At 37.9% G+C, this 15,342-nt stretch overlaps 2 protein-coding genes across 3 annotated transcripts in view; one reads left to right on the top strand and one right to left on the bottom strand.

The window, feature by feature from the left end:
• LOC128019104 (phosphatidylinositol 4-kinase alpha) overlaps window positions 1-15,342 on the top strand; it is a 152,436-nt gene that overhangs the window by 18,752 nt on the left and 118,342 nt on the right. For both annotated transcript variants that reach the window (XM_052605110.1, XM_052605109.1), the window contains exons 16-29: window positions 6-189; window positions 348-451; window positions 1,049-1,217; window positions 2,873-2,923; window positions 10,034-10,142; window positions 10,287-10,423; window positions 11,141-11,274; window positions 11,368-11,450; window positions 12,292-12,362; window positions 12,435-12,559; window positions 13,952-14,033; window positions 14,118-14,201; window positions 14,285-14,374; window positions 15,208-15,327. In XM_052605110.1, the coding sequence (XP_052461070.1) occupies window positions 6-189; window positions 348-451; window positions 1,049-1,217; window positions 2,873-2,923; window positions 10,034-10,142; window positions 10,287-10,423; window positions 11,141-11,274; window positions 11,368-11,450; window positions 12,292-12,362; window positions 12,435-12,559; window positions 13,952-14,033; window positions 14,118-14,201; window positions 14,285-14,374; window positions 15,208-15,327 (1,543 nt within the window). The remainder of the gene's footprint in view (window positions 1-5; window positions 190-347; window positions 452-1,048; window positions 1,218-2,872; window positions 2,924-10,033; window positions 10,143-10,286; window positions 10,424-11,140; window positions 11,275-11,367; window positions 11,451-12,291; window positions 12,363-12,434; window positions 12,560-13,951; window positions 14,034-14,117; window positions 14,202-14,284; window positions 14,375-15,207; window positions 15,328-15,342) is intronic.
• Window positions 3,571-8,969, bottom strand: LOC128019105 (heparin cofactor 2). Its single transcript, XM_052605112.1, has 5 exons — window positions 8,860-8,969; window positions 7,349-8,271; window positions 4,656-4,929; window positions 4,118-4,262; window positions 3,571-3,968 (listed from the first exon to the last, which is right to left on the bottom strand). The coding sequence occupies exons 2-5, from the start codon at window positions 8,268-8,270 to the stop codon at window positions 3,777-3,779; spliced, it is 1,533 nt and encodes a 510-aa protein (XP_052461072.1). The 5' UTR covers window position 8,271; window positions 8,860-8,969; the 3' UTR covers window positions 3,571-3,776.

Below are 15,342 nucleotides of genomic sequence, written 5' to 3'. Positions count from 1 at the left end.
CTCAGGGAGGCTCATCTCATCCCGGATCACACCATCCGTGCGCTCGGTCACATCGCTGTGGCCATGAGAGACTGTCCTAAAGTCATGGAGCCCATCCTGCAGATCCTGCAGCAGAAGTTCTGCCAGCCGCCCTCGCAGTTAGACGTGCTGATCATAGACCAGCTGGGCTGCATGGTCATCACAGGCAACGTGAGGAGCTGATCTACACTAATCACAGCGCTCATTTACAGTCCTTTCTTCCTTCGCTATTTGCATCGCAGCTTTTGTCTCATGATTTACGCTGATGTGCATTTTCATGCATGATCAGAATGGGAAATAAACTTTTTGTTTGTTGTTTTTTACTGCAGCAATACATCTATCAGGAGGTCTGGAACCTGTTCCAGCAGATCAGTGTGAAAGCCAGTAATGTGGTGTATTCAGCCACCAAAGACTACAAAGACCACGGATACAGGTGTGTGTGTGTGTGTGTGTGTGCATGCATTAAACTGAATGCATTAAAAAATGCACCAGGTAGTGTCTGAGAAATGCTTGATAGCATCTGAGGAAGTTTCAGGCATTTTAACATTAAAAATAAGAAATGTAATGCTACTGTAGCTTTTTTTTTTTATTTTTAGCTTTTTATAGTCTTAATTTAGTTTTTCATTACCATTTTCCAGCCTTGCTCTGAGCTTTTTTATGCAATTGTATATTTTTAGGTTTCTGTATGTGTGCATTTATGCAGCTGATTCCCATTTCGTTTTTTTATATGTTTTTTGTCTTAAAGGTATGTGCACAAATAATACTTTTTGGAGGATTTATTGGTTTTGACTTTCAGTGATGTTTTAAAAAATATTAAATACAACATTTATAATATTTAATAGATGAAGAGAGATTCAGAGAGAATCGCAATAATTACAGAATCGATTCATCATCGCAGCACAAGTGAACTTTCTGGAAGTTACAATATCGCGATGATATTTTAAGTGATTTATACTTCCGTTCTGTTATTAAATCTGCTTCCAGTGTGTCTCTGGTGGTGGTTTAATATAAAGCGTGTGTGTTTGTGCAGGCACTGCTCTCTAGCGGTGATAAACGCTCTGGCTAATATCGCGGCTAACCTGCAGGGGGAGCAGCTGGTGGACGAGCTGCTGGTCAATCTGCTGGAGCTGTTCGTTCAGCTCGGCCTGGAGGGCAAGAGAGCCAGTGAACGCGCCAGTGATAAAGGACCGGCCCTCAAAGTCAGTCTGTGTTTGACCCAAGAGGTTCTGCAGACTTGACACTCTCAGACACTTGCACTTCCGCTAGTGACGTCGCTTGCCATCTTTATTTTTTATTTAGTTGAATTTCACAACAATGTCACTTGCAATCGCTACTTGCACTCTCCGCTACCTGTGACGTCACTTACAATCGACACAAATCATGCGTGATGCCAGTGGATACAAGACGCTGTGGTGGTGATTAAATGATTAAAACTAATTTACTACTATAACGTACAGGGTCCTGCAAGAAAAAGACAAGACCGGCAAATCCGTGGCCACAGAACAGCAGAATATGAACATTTGCACAAAGTCTCTCGCTAAGCATAGAAAAACAAACACTTAACATGTCTTAATGTATTAAGATTCTATTAAAATATCAAATTAAATATACAGTTAATTATTTTTATGAATTTGCATATACCGCATTTTTCGAACTATAAGTCGCACCTGAGTAGAAGTCACATCAGTCCAAAAATACGTCAAGATGAGGAAAAAAACATGTCGCACTGGACTATAAGTCGCATTTATTTAGAACCAAGAACCAATAGAAAACATTACCGTCTCCAGCCACGAGAGGGCGCTCTATGTCTTCAGTGTAGACTACAGGAGCACAGAGCAGCACAGAGCGCCCTCTCGTGGCTGGAGACGGTAATGTTTTCTCTTGGTTCATGTCAAATTAATTTTGATAAGTCGCACCTGACTATAAGTCGCAGGACCAACCAAACTATGAAAAAAAGTGCGACTTATAGTCCGGAAAATACGGTAGTATTTTCCTCACATACTGCAAAATGTGGCATAATGGACTAAGATGATAAAGGCCAAACTCAATATACTTCTCTATATTATTAAAATACATAACTAATATGTACAGGAATGCAGGTGAGCCCAGAATAAACGCAACACGCAAAGTTTCGCGTTAAGCATTTTTTCCATATAGAATAAACTGTCTACAACTCGTTTATTTCACTGTCTTTGTCCATTAACCTACATTGTAGCGGAGAGTGCAAGTAGCGATTGCAAGTGACATTGTAATTTAGTTTCTTTTTTCTTGTCTTCACCACCTGGCTACAGTTGTAAAATCTTGAGAGATTCAAACAAAAAGTTATCAATAAACAGAACAAACTGCAAGTGACGTCGCTAGCAGAAGCACAAGTGTCTGAGAGAGCAAGTCTGCAGCCAGACCCTTCTCGTTTGACCTTACACATACAGTTACTAATAAATGTGACTTATACATCATATGAAAGCTGATTAAATGAGCTTTCCATTAATTAATGGTTTGTTAGGATCATGCAATATATGGCCGAGATACAACTATTTGAAAAACTGGAATATGAGGGTGCAAAAATAATTAAATATAAAGAAAATTGCCTTTTAAAGTTATCCAACGTTTTGATATTTATGGTAGTAAATTTACAAAATATCTTCATGGGACATGATCTTTAGTTAATATCCTAATAATTTTTGGCATAAAAGAAAAATCAGTAATTTTGACCCATACAATGTATTTTAGGTATTCCTACAAATATCCCCCCGAGACTTAACACTGCTTTTATGCTCCAGGGACACAAATGGGATTCTGGAATGTTTCGGTGCATCTCGAATGTTGTTTTAATGGAGTTATTTTTTATTTCTAGGCGTCCAGCAGTGCTGGTAATCTAGGCGTCCTCATCCCTGTAATCGCTGTGGTAAGACACACACTCACAATATTTAAACAGCAGAGTCTCATTTAATTATTTTGCATGCATTTTATTTAAGGGGAGGCGCTGCAATTACGCTTTTGGAATTAAAATGTAATAATTTTGTATTAACAAAATATTGAATACAATTTATTGAATGTAATTTAATATAAGAATATTACAATTACAGTATTATAGTACGTAATTTATAATAATATAAATTGTTGTTATAATATTTATAGGGCATAAAGTTCTACTGAAAACTGCTTTGAAATATTTTAAATATTTGTTTTGAATTAAATTGTATAAATGTTTTGGAAAGTAAGTAAAAATAGCAATATTTTCTTCTGGGCCTGTTTTACGTCTGATATAGTATGCAAACGTTAGTGGAAAGGAAAATGTTTCCTTTAAATGATTTATGAGCTCTCTTAGGGATAGCATGCCTTTGAAGATTGCTAGTTTTTTTGTAATCAGATACTAATATGCTTCATTATTCACGCGTCTGTCTAGAAACTGTAATTAGATCTTGAGCTCCTGTGGTTAGACTTTAACTTCTGACAAATATTTACCATGCTTGCAAAATGTTCTTCCATGTTGTTAGTGTACTCGAGTGTTGTTTTCATTCACCCTTTGATCAGATTAATTCAATAATCCAGTCCTCTGATTCATTTTATTTAACAACACGTCCTGCTTCAAAAATACATAGATGTTTATCATTGTTTTTAAATTTCACTAGCAGTTCTTCAAACTCACTTTACTTGATAAAACAAACAATCATTCTCATCCACTTATTTGGCTAAGTTTCATTCTTATGCAGTCATGCATCGGCCATTGCACGGCTGTATTGTGTATGTGCATCTGATTAACTCTGTGAAGGGTCTACCACACGTCCCATGAACACAATGCAGCCCGTACGATGCTCGTAGATGAGGAAGAGGAAGGGGCGGTCCACGATGAAACGCGTCTGTGTTGATAAAGGCATGAATCCGATGTGTGTCATTGCTGCGGCTTCTGTACCTTCTTCATTCACTGTAATGGTGCCCTGATGCTTAAACTGAGAGAGAAGAGGACGAGGATTACAGGAAAAGAAGGTTATGATGGTGCAATGAAAGGTCAAAGAGTATGTTTTTGTAGGCGTAGGCGCACTAAAGTACTCTTAAAAAGAAGCAAGTTATGAGTTGAATTGGTCAGTTGTTCTCTTACCCAGTTGATGATGATCTTCTCGGAAGTCATTGGGGAAAAGTCACCCTTTTCAGTAAACGGGTTTGTCAAGCCCATTTCCTTCAGGTGCTCAATCAAGTCGTAGTTCTGCTCCAGCTTAAACCGTGGGAAAACCACCTCACGAGTCCTACCAGAGGAAGATTTTAAGACCATGCACAGCCTAAAAGACTACTGGAGAATGATTTAGCCAAGAAGAAGGTATTTCTGGATCAATATTCTTATCAAGCTCCAACACTAACAACCAACCCTAACTATAAACCAAAAACCAAACTATATTCAAACCATGAAGTACCACTAAAACTGGAAGTTCAGGGAAATTAAATGGGAATAAGAATATTGGTTACACCTGAACTTAACTCTAGTGTCTAAGAGGTTGATCGCAGTGTTGTTCCATAACCCAACAAAGATATTAATCCATGAACTTGTCCAACTTCATGTTAAATCATCTTCAAGTCATTGAGTCGGAGACATTAAAGTGACTTGTTTGTAACTTGGTCTCAGACTATGGCAAGTGCTTTACCTGTTGGTCATGTTGTTTAGCCACTTATTGATCAGAGTTGGGGAGATCTCCTGCTCCAGGGATCTCATTCCAGAGAGTTTCTGAGGAACGGCGATGATCATGCTGATGTTTCCGGTGTAGGGCAGCTGCAGTATGTCGCAGTTGAGCTCGTGATCAGCCGCTGCCAGGTAGCTTCCTTTGTTCTGCATCATGGGAACGCGCACCTGCTTTTTCTCATTGACACGGAATTGCCGGAAGTGTGTCAGTTCCTTTGGGAACTTCTGCTCCCATGCACCTGTATTTGTTGTATCAGTCAATAGATAAGATTGTATTTTTATATATGTAATAATATTCCTTATGACTTCTTATTTGTTTAAAAAAGGCGTATTCAGTCCGGTTTCTGGAGGGCCACCTTCCAGCAGAGTTTAGCTCTAGCCCTTAACAAGCTGATTAATGTGCAATGTAGGCTGTCGTAGTTGATCTGTTATTCATTAACTGTACTGCTCCCCGGCCCTTGACGAATGTGATTCGCGGATTAATTGCACAGCTTAACCATCATAGAGTGAAAGTTTTGACCGGGCAGAGAGAGAGAGAGAGAGAGAGAGAGAGAGAGAGAGAGAGAGAGAGAGCGCGCGAGAGGGAGAGAGAGAGAGAGAGAGAGAGAGAGAGAGAGAGAGAGAGAGAGAGGGGTGAGAGAGCGCGAGAGCGAGCGAGCGCGAGAGAGAGGGGGAGAGAGAGGGGGAGAGAGAGAGAGAGAGAGAGAGAGAGGGGGGGGGGGGTGAGAGAGCGCGAGAGCGAGCGAGCGCGAAAGAGAGGGGGAGAGAGAGCGATAGAGAGTGAGAGAGAGGGGGAGAGAGAGAGAGAGCAAGAGTGAGGGGGAGAGAGAGAGCGAGAGAGAGAGAGAGGGGGGGTGAGAGAGCACGAGAGCGAGCGAGCGCGAGAGAGAGGGGGAGAGAGAGCGATAGAGAGCGAGAGAGAGGGGGAGAGAGAGAGAGAGCAAGAGTGAGGGGGAGAGAGAGAGAGAGCAAGAGTGAGGGGGAGAGAGAGAGCGAGAGAGCGAGCGCGAGAGAGGGAGAGAGAGAGAGAGCGCGAGAGAGAGAGAGCGCGAGAGAGGGAGAGAGAGAGAGAGCATGAGAGAGAGGGGGAGAGAGAGCGCGAGAGAGAGAGAGCGCGAGAGAGGGAGAGAGAGAGAGAGAGCATGAGAGAGAGGGGGAGAGAGAGAGCGCGAGAGAGAGAGCGCGAGAGAGGGAGGGAGAGAGAGAGCAAGAGTGCGAGAGAGAGAGCGCGAGAGAGGGAGGGAGAGAGAGAGCAAGACTGCGAGAGAGAGAGCGTGAGAGAGAGATAGCGAGAGAGAGCGCAAGATATTAATCAATTGACATGATGGTGTCGATGTTTAAATCATTTAAAATGAGAATGTAAGTGTGCTCACCCCATTTTTGTTTGTAAGAAAAAATTATTAGATTTCATATCGCAATATATATCGCAAAAAAATAAAATATCGCAATGTCATTTTTGCCCAATATTGTGCAGCCCTACTATAAATGTTTTCAGGAACACTTGAAACTTTCAGACATGGGTGTTAGAGCCACACTCTGCAAGAAAGTGATTCTCCAGGAGCTGGACTGGACACTACTGATTGATACAATGGTTTCAGTTTACCAAATATCTACAGCTGTTGTAGTCAGTGCTGGGGGCCATCTTCCTGCAGGGTTTAGTTTCTTGCCCTGAACCTGAACCAGCTAATCAGTTCAGGATAGTCCAGATAGTCTTCAGGATCATAACAAACCTCCAGGCAGGTGTGCTAGCACTAAAGTCTGCAGGACATTGGCCCTACAGGAGTGGGAGTGGACACTCCTGGTTGAGACCGAAGATCTACAGCTTTGGAAGCCAACCCTTGTCTAGGAGGGCCATCATCCAGCAAAGTTCAGCTCCAGTCCTAATTAAACACACCTGAACCAGCTAATCATCGTCTTCAGGATTGCAAAAAAAAATGCTTCGGGCATATGTATTGGAGCTACGCTTCTCAGGAAATTGACCCTCCAGAAAGAGGCTAGAAAATCCCTTGTTGAGACCGAAGTCCCTATTTAACAAATATTTTCAGTAAGAGTAGCCAACCCTACTCTTGGAAGGTCATCATCCAGCAGAGTTTAGCTCCAGTCCTAATTTAGCACACCTGAACCAGCTAATCAAGGTCTTCAGGATCCCAAGAAACATGTATTCGAGCTAAACTCTACAGTAAAAGGACCATTCAGGAGCAGAATTAGACATCCCGGGTTGGACAGAAGTTCATATTTACCAAAGATCTGCAACCAAAAGTTTTAGAAAATTACGGCCAGGTGTTTTGGATAGGGCTGGAACTGAAGTCTGAAGTATGGTAGCCCTCCAGGTGCAGGGTTTGCTTCAATGATCCACAGGTTTCCCTGTTGAAAAGACCAGCTTAGGCTGTAATTGTACTGGTTTGTGTTTGGTTTGGTTCAGGTCAAATTGGCGAACCAGCACAGCCATGAATTTTGGTTGACCTAGTCAAAATTCTGGTCTATTTAGTTAGGCTAACATCAAATTTGGATACTCAATATTAAACTCAATGGTAGTACTCAAAGCATTTCAAATAGTGCATGATTTTTTTTGCTCTAGAAATGAGGGCAGACTATTCAAATGAAGGATCAAAACAAAAGTCCTAATGCGTTCCAGTATTTGGGCTAGAATGGATTCACCTTTGAAGTACAGGTAGTTCAGGAGCATCACTGCCATATTGGGGTCTACGCTCTTTAGCGGTTCCTTTATCAGACCTTTGGTGATCTTCTGAATGCGCTGGTTGGCCTTCACCAGGAAGGCCGGGTCAGCAAAGTCCACAGACTGCGGCTCGGCAAAGTAGTACGTCTTTGCATCGCTACGGAAAGCCTCCTGTATGCGGATGTTTCTTTTCACGTACAGGTCATTAACGGAGCGTAAGTTGTAGCCGAAGTTTCGTCGGAAAAGCCTGTGCGTGAGTTTCCGGAACAGCTTGTGCACAGTTGAGTTATCGTAATGAGTGCTGGCGTTGACGAATTCAGCAAATCCAAGAGTTTGGTAGAGTTGTTCGTGAGTGGTTGGGCCGGCTCCCAGAGCCATCATTCCCATCGCAATGGAGATCCCGACAGGAGCTAGCAGAATGTTGTCCGTTTGGTTAAGTCGATTGCGCAGTTTCCGATAAAGCCGGCACCCGAAGCGGGTGTTGACAACATTGATGCGCTGGAGACGAGTTCGCCCATGAAAGAGCCGCAGCAGACGTGCTCGGCGGATTTTGGGGTCACTGGGCTCCCCAAAGAGGTCCAGGTCAGGAGCAGGAGTGGAAATCTCATCTATATGATCACCTTCACTATAGTCATCCTCACCCTCTGCTAAGATCTTATCAAAGTCAATGTAGTCTTCATCTTCCAACCCCTCCAGAGGGAGGTCATTTGTGACTGTATTCTCCCGATGGAAATCCAGAGGAATGGACTCAATGTCTGTGTCCTCTCCCTTTGGAGGAAGTCCACGGGCGTCCACCAACTTTTCCTTCTCACTTCCATCAAAGTGTGAGCTGAGGTCTTTGACCCCAGCTAGAGCGGGGTTGCTCAGAAGAGAGGTTACAACTATAACTGGAACAAACCACATCCTATAAAAAAAATGCACACATGGGCATACTGAATGATTGACAAATGTGTATATGTGTGTGAAAAAAAAAAAAAAAAAAATATATATATATATATATAGCAGATACCTTTATACAAATTAGTGTAAATTTAATCATACCAAATTTAGATACTATTATAGTTTTTACATTTTATTATAATTTTTTAATTGTTCATATTAATTTTTGTTGGTTTTATGAAAAAAAAATTATATTGTCTTTATTTCAGTTTTCATGCTTCAAATACTATTTTTAGTTAGCTGGCAAGGAAACCTTTTTAATATTAATATAGTTTATATATTTTATATAATATATTATTTTCCATTTTATTTAAATATTCTCACAATATTATAAAATTGTTAACAATAACAACACTGATCCAAAGTGACTTGTAAATTAAGTAAATCCTAAGCTATAGACAGTTATAGGGACACCCATTATCCAGAATAATCAATACATTTTTTTTCAGTGATTTTCAACGATTGTTAAAGTCTTGCCTTTGGTTGATCTCAGAAATATCACACCGATGTCAACAGTCTTAAGAAAACCTTTATGTTAGTTTGAGCTGCTTACCTGCTCTTTCGCTCTGGAATCTCTGTGATTGTGTGTGTGTGTGGATCGTCTGTTTGTGGATTCGTTCTCCAGCTGGACTTTGAAGTGGCTCTTCACTGATCAAACAGCAGCGAGTTCAAACAGTCCTCACAGACCTTCATCTGACTCAATTAACCCTTGAAATGCACTCAATACGTTAATACTAGGTGCAAATTAATATAAATACACTGTAAATGGCCTATTAGGACTTGTATTACCATAGTTACACTGCATAGCTTTTATCCTAACATCCCTGACAGCTGTATAAAATCTATTGAGCAAACTGGCATGCCGTTTCAATGTATGCAGAGAGTTGCAGTTCTTTTTTCAAAAGGTTCTTGATATGATCTGTTTTCTGACTGAAGAGTGTGTTTCCTTGGAGGCTAAATTTTACTTATTGGAAAATTTATTACATGCAAGCTTATAAATGTTAGTTCTAAAAGTGCATGGAAAAGCAATTAGTCGATTGAATAAATGTCATGTAACCCTGCTTTGACACATTGACACATTTTTTTATATTTAGAGGGAAAAGTAGATGCATTTAGTGATTTGGATTCCATTTAAACCTTTTTTATTTTTTGGCGATGCAAGCAGATGATGTGTAATGTTTAACAATGACTATAAACAAATAGTGGTCGACCGATATTAGTTTTTTTTCACAGCCAATGCTGGTTTTCTGGATATTTAAGAAAATTGTAATAATTTCACAATGGATTTAAAAAATAAATGTGTGAAATAAACATACTTCTACTTTAGATGACAAAGTATTTTTCATATTAAAGCATTTGAATATAACAGTGGGCCAAAAAAAAAGCAGAATATCGGCCGATATATCGGCTTTGGCAAAATATCCGTTGACCACTATAAACAAATCCCTGATGTGATAAGAATATTGTTTTACAATTTATAGTATAGTAACAGTTATTTAATTTTTATATTCAATTATTTTATTATTATTTACATTTTAGTTTAGTAAATTTATTTAATTATTTTTTTGTTTAATAAATGGAATAAAACAAAAAAACAAAAAAAAAAACCCTAAGGCACAAACGGTGGCAACATTTTTTGTTTTGTAGGATATAATTCTTTGAAAGAACTACCAACATTTTCATAATGTTTCTAAATGTAATTGTGTTTTGTGTTTATTTGTATGCAGTTGACCCGTCGGTTGCCTCCCATTAAAGAGGCCAAACCTCGCCTTCAGAAGCTCTTTAGAGATTTCTGGCTCTATTCTGTGGTCATGGGTTTTGCTGTGGAAGGTTCTGGTAAGGAAATAAACAATCTCTGACAGCATTAAAGCATCTTGTGTACGGTTTCCTGAAGTAAGATCTCATAACCCGAGGAGAGAGTATTTCTACAGGATTCTGTCTATGTGTGTGCGTGTGTGTGTGTGTGTGTGTGTGTTTTAGGACTGTGGCCTGAGGAATGGTACGAGGGAGTGTGTGAAATCGCCACAAAATCTCCGCTGCTCACATTCCCCAGTGGAGAACCGCTGCGTTCAGAGCTCCAGTACAACTCGGCCCTAAAGAATGACACAGTTACTCCGGTATCCCAACAATGTCTTACTGTTTTACAGCCTCCCGATCCAAACTCTTTTATTTACTCAACCTGAATTTATTCCAAACCTGGATGAGTGTTTTTCTGTGTTGAGCACAAAAGAAGATATTTTTTAGAATGTGGGTCACCAAAATGTTGGCGGTAGCCATCGACTTCCATAGTATTTGTTTTTCCTTACCACATATAGCAGTCAATGGCTACCGTCAATTGTTTGGATACCAAATTAAAAAATCTATTAAACGATTTTCTCTTCAGTGTTAAAGTTGAGTGTGTAGGTGCAGTATTTGTGCTCCAGAAATCAAATGTGCTTTTACTTCAGGTTTTTATAACAAATCTGGAATTATATATTGTTAATATTGTTGGCTCTTTGACATATCGCTTTTGTCACTTTGGATAAATGCATAAATGTTAATGCAAGTTATTAGATGCATGATTAGATTTTTTTTTTAAGCTTATTGATTATTTCGATTTAACTCCACAAACAGTTTTATTAGAAAAATGGATCAAAAATGCAAAGCAGCGGAAGTTATTTCAGAAAAATTAAACTGGATACTTTGGACATGCCATGCGTTTCAATCATGTGACAACAATGTTTGCAAACTACTTTATCCATAGTGATTTACATGCAATTTTACAAAAATAGCATGCATTATATCTTAATATATATGGAATATCAAAATGAAGTGTTCCTGATCTCCTTTTGAAGGCGGAGTTAAGTGAACTACGCAGCACCATCATTAATTTGTTGGATCCGTCACCTGAAGCTGCTGCCCTCATCAATAAACTCGACTTTGCCATGTGCACTTACCTGCTGTCCGTGTACCGACTGGAGTATATGAGGTTTGAGACGCTTTCCTTCCTCCAGCTGCTCTCATTATTTGTTTTTAATGCGTCGTTTCCCTTTCTGTGCGTTTTAATCCTTCTCTTCCTCAGGATGCTGCACTCGAATGATGCCGACCGCTTCCAAGTGATGTTCAGATACTTTGAGGACAAAGCCATCCAGAAAGACAAATCAGGTCAGCATATAATGTGGTTGATTTAGCAGGTTCTAAATATTTACGACAGGAAGCAGAATTAAAAAAATCAAAGTATATTTTTCATTAAACCTACTTTACATGAAGAATCATATGTATTCATTTAAGTCTCTTCTGCTCACCAAGTCTGCATTTATTTGATCCAAAATACAGCAAAAGCAGTAATGTTCTAAATATTTTTACTTTTTAAAAGAACGGCTTTCTCTTTGAATATATTTAAAAATGTAATTTATTTTTGCGATTTCAAAGTCAAATTTTTTTTTTTGCATCATTACTACCCCATAAAAGAAAAAAAAAACTACTTACTTCATGCTTACGGATGATGGGGTATAATAATCAGAGAAATGCTGATCTTTGGATCTTTCTATTAATCTGTTTTAAATATTGATAATATTCAGAAATGTTTCTTGAGCAGTAAATCATCATATTATTCTGATTTCTGAAGATCATGTGACACTGAAGACTGGAGGAGTGATGCTGAAAATACATCGGAGCATCACAGAAATAAATTACACTTTAACACAGATTCACACAGATAAAAGCATTTTTAAATTGTAATAATATTTCAAAATTTTTACTGTATTTTATACTGTATACACCAATATGACAATAAAAATATTTACCTATATCTTGATACGAGAAATGCAACATGAACACTAATCATGTGACTTGTTTTGTAGAAAGATTGTACAAACAAATCAGAGTTTTGATTCAGTTAATAGAAATTGACTAATTAATGTAATTGAATCATAACTCACTCATCTAAGGAAGTTTTGCATTTGTCAAAGCAATGCCAAGTAAGCATCTCTCTCTTAACATGCAGGCATGATGCAGTGTGTGATCTGTGTGGGGGATAAAGTCTTCGAGGTTTTCCTGCAGATGATGGCTGAGAAAGTGAGTCGAAGTACTGAACTGAATGCATTATTGATCGCTCATTATTGACCGTCACATTGATTGCTGTTTCAGCCCAAGACTAAAGAGCACGAGGAGGAGCTGGAGCGCCACGCTCAGTTCCTATTGGTCAACTTTAACCACACCCACAAGAGGATTCGCAGGGTCGCAGATAAATACCTCTCAGGACTCGCCGAGACGTAAGATTATCCACACAATCTCTAGTCCTCGAGCTCTCTACCTAACACTCAACAATTTCACCCATTATTGATGAATGCTGAATGCTTATTAGAAAACAGTTCTCACACAAAGTTTGTTGCTTATGAAAACGCAAAATGCACTAAACATCTTCCCAAACTGGAAATGAGAAGTGTATATAAATATGTTTCAAGTTTTAAACCTCCCTGCAGTTTGCCGCCAAAATAAAAGCTCTAGTTTAATGTGTAATAATAAAGAAATTAAAACTTACTTAAATATTAGTATTGTAATTCTACTTTTGTTCTGTAAAATAACCTTACTATTAATAAATACTTATTAATTTTTATATATTTTTATAAGAATAGTATTGTTACTATAATGCAATTTAACAAATACAGCAGTAGCAATAGTAATTTTTATAAAAAAAAAAATTCTTCAGTAACATTATTGCTATTGTAAAATATTTCTTTATTGAAATGAATAAAAATAATAATAATAGTATTTTGTAGTATTTTATTATCAGATTTTACTTATTTGTATTTTATTTACAATAGTAATATTGCTATATTCATTTCTTTGATTTCATTTTTGTAATTTAACCCCAAAAAATGATAGAAAATATATATTTTTTGTTTTTGTAGCAATAATAATAGTAATTATTAATAATAATAATAATAGATAGTAGTAATAATAATGATGATAATACTCAATAATAATAATAATTATGATTAGGATGTTTATTATTATTATTATTATTATTAAATACAATATTTTAGCAGTATTTTATTACCAGATTTTACATTTAATATTTTTTATTTTAATTTAACAGAAACCACAACAACAACTACTACTACTACTATTATTATGAAATACAAATTTTTAATATTTTATTCACAATTGTAGTATTGCTATAGTATTTCTTTATTGATTTATTTATTTTTGTAATTGAACATCAGTAATATTAATAATAATAACTATAATAGAAATAAATAATAGTTGTTGTTGTAGCAATAATGATAATAATAATAGGTAATAATAATAATAATAATTTAGTTTAAATTTAAATGCTCATTGTAGTGGTATTTTATTACTAGATTTTAATTGCTCATTTTTATTTATTTATTGTAATTTAACAACAACAATTATTATTATTATTATTATTAAATATTCATTTTAATATTTGATGTACAGTAGTAGTATTTATATATTTATCGATTTCATTTTTGAAATTGAACATCAATATTATACTATAAAACTAAAAATATGACTAGTTTTTGTTGTTGCAATAATAGTAATAATTAATAATAATAATTATTATAATAGGTAGCAGTAATAATAATATGTATAGTCCTATAGAGTAACACGAGAAGCTGAAATCTCTGTTTGTCCTGTAGGTTTCCTCATCTTCTGTGGAGTGGGAGGGTGTTGAAGACTATGTTGGACATCCTGCAGACTCTGTCTCTGTCTCTGAGCGCCGTCAGTACAGCACACACACACGAGCCGTGTTTCTATATCTGTGTGTCTAGTGTCAGTCTCTTAACCCCGGCTCCTGTGACACAGGACATCCACAAGGACCAGCCGTACTACGACATTCCCGACACTCCGTACAGAATAACGGTCCCGGACACACACGAGGCGCGAGAGGTGAGACAGACGCAGACTCGGAGTCGTGGATATCTGCTCGGTCTGGGCTCCTCTGGTTTGAGACGGTTTGTGTGTTTGTGCAGAGCATCGTGAAGGACTTTGCCGCCCGCTGTGGAGAGATCTTGAAGGAGGCCATGAAATGGGCCGCTTCTGTAACCAAATCTCATCTGCAGGTGAGGAGGAGTCGCATACTGGGCTCTTTGAGTCTGAGATGGGGTTTATATGATCGTATGTGTTGCACGGTCTGATTCCTGTAATTTACAGACCCAACGGTTCTGCTGAGAAAAAAAAAAAGCAAGAAAAAAAAAAAAAAAAAAAAATTATCATAAAAAAAGTGTTCTATGCATTTAACATTTATGCATCTTGTAGGCACTTGCACTTCCTTTAAGATTTGTTTATGCATTTATAAACTGCTGTTGCGGCCTCAGCTGCACATTTCTAGTTTTTATATATTTATTTATTTTTCACTACTGAAAAAAGAATCCATTCTTCCCACGCAGATGGGTAATATTAGCCTCAAAAAGCGTGCACAGATGTTTACTTTCACCAGAAATATTTTACCGTATGAGCTCCTTTGGCAAATGACTGGGTGTGAATTGAATGCAGTGTTAGTAAGGATATGAGTCAATAAATTGTGAAATATTATTACAATTTACAATTGCTTTAAGTGTAATGTATTTCTGTGATGCTCTGCTGTATTTTCAGCATCATTCCTCCAGTCTTCAGTGTCACATCATCTTCAGAAATCAGAATAATATGATGATTTACTGCTTGATTTCTGATTATTATCAGTGTTGAACACATTAATATTTTTGTGGAAACTGTGATGCAGTTTATTTTCAGGATTCACAGATGAACAGAAGGTTCAGAAGAACAGCGTTTATCTGAAACCGAACTCTTTTGTAGCATCATAAACGTCTTTACTCTCACTTTTGATCGATTCAATGCATCCGTGATGAATAAAAGTATTAATTTCTATCGATGCATCTGTGTGTGTGTGTCTCAGGAGTATCTGAACAAGCATCAGAACTGGCTGTCGGGTTTGTCTCAGCACACGGGTTTGGCGATGGCTACCGAGAGCATCCTCAACTTCGCAGGATACAACCGTCAGAGCACAACGCTGGGGGTGAGACACACACAC

The sequence above is a fragment of the Carassius gibelio genome, chromosome A8 (genome assembly GCF_023724105.1).
Source record: "Carassius gibelio isolate Cgi1373 ecotype wild population from Czech Republic chromosome A8, carGib1.2-hapl.c, whole genome shotgun sequence".
NCBI lineage: Eukaryota > Metazoa > Chordata > Actinopteri > Cypriniformes > Cyprinidae > Carassius > Carassius gibelio.
The sequence above is the reverse complement of the archived record's forward strand: the minus strand, read 5'-3'. Positions and strand labels throughout refer to the sequence as shown.

Bases quoted from the DNA above. Each gene is read 5' to 3' on its own strand.
- LOC128019105 (XM_052605112.1), bottom strand. From the start codon at position 8,270: ATGTGGTTTGTTCCAGTTATAGTTGTAACCTCTCTTCTGAGCAACCCC. The intron at 4,930-7,348 runs GTGAATCCATTC...CAACAAATACAG, and splicing joins GAACTACCTGTACTTCAAAG to GTGCATGGGAGCAGAAGTTC. The intron at 4,263-4,655 runs GTAAAGCACTTG...TTCCTCTGGTAG, and splicing joins CTAAACAACATGACCAACAG to GACTCGTGAGGTGGTTTTCC.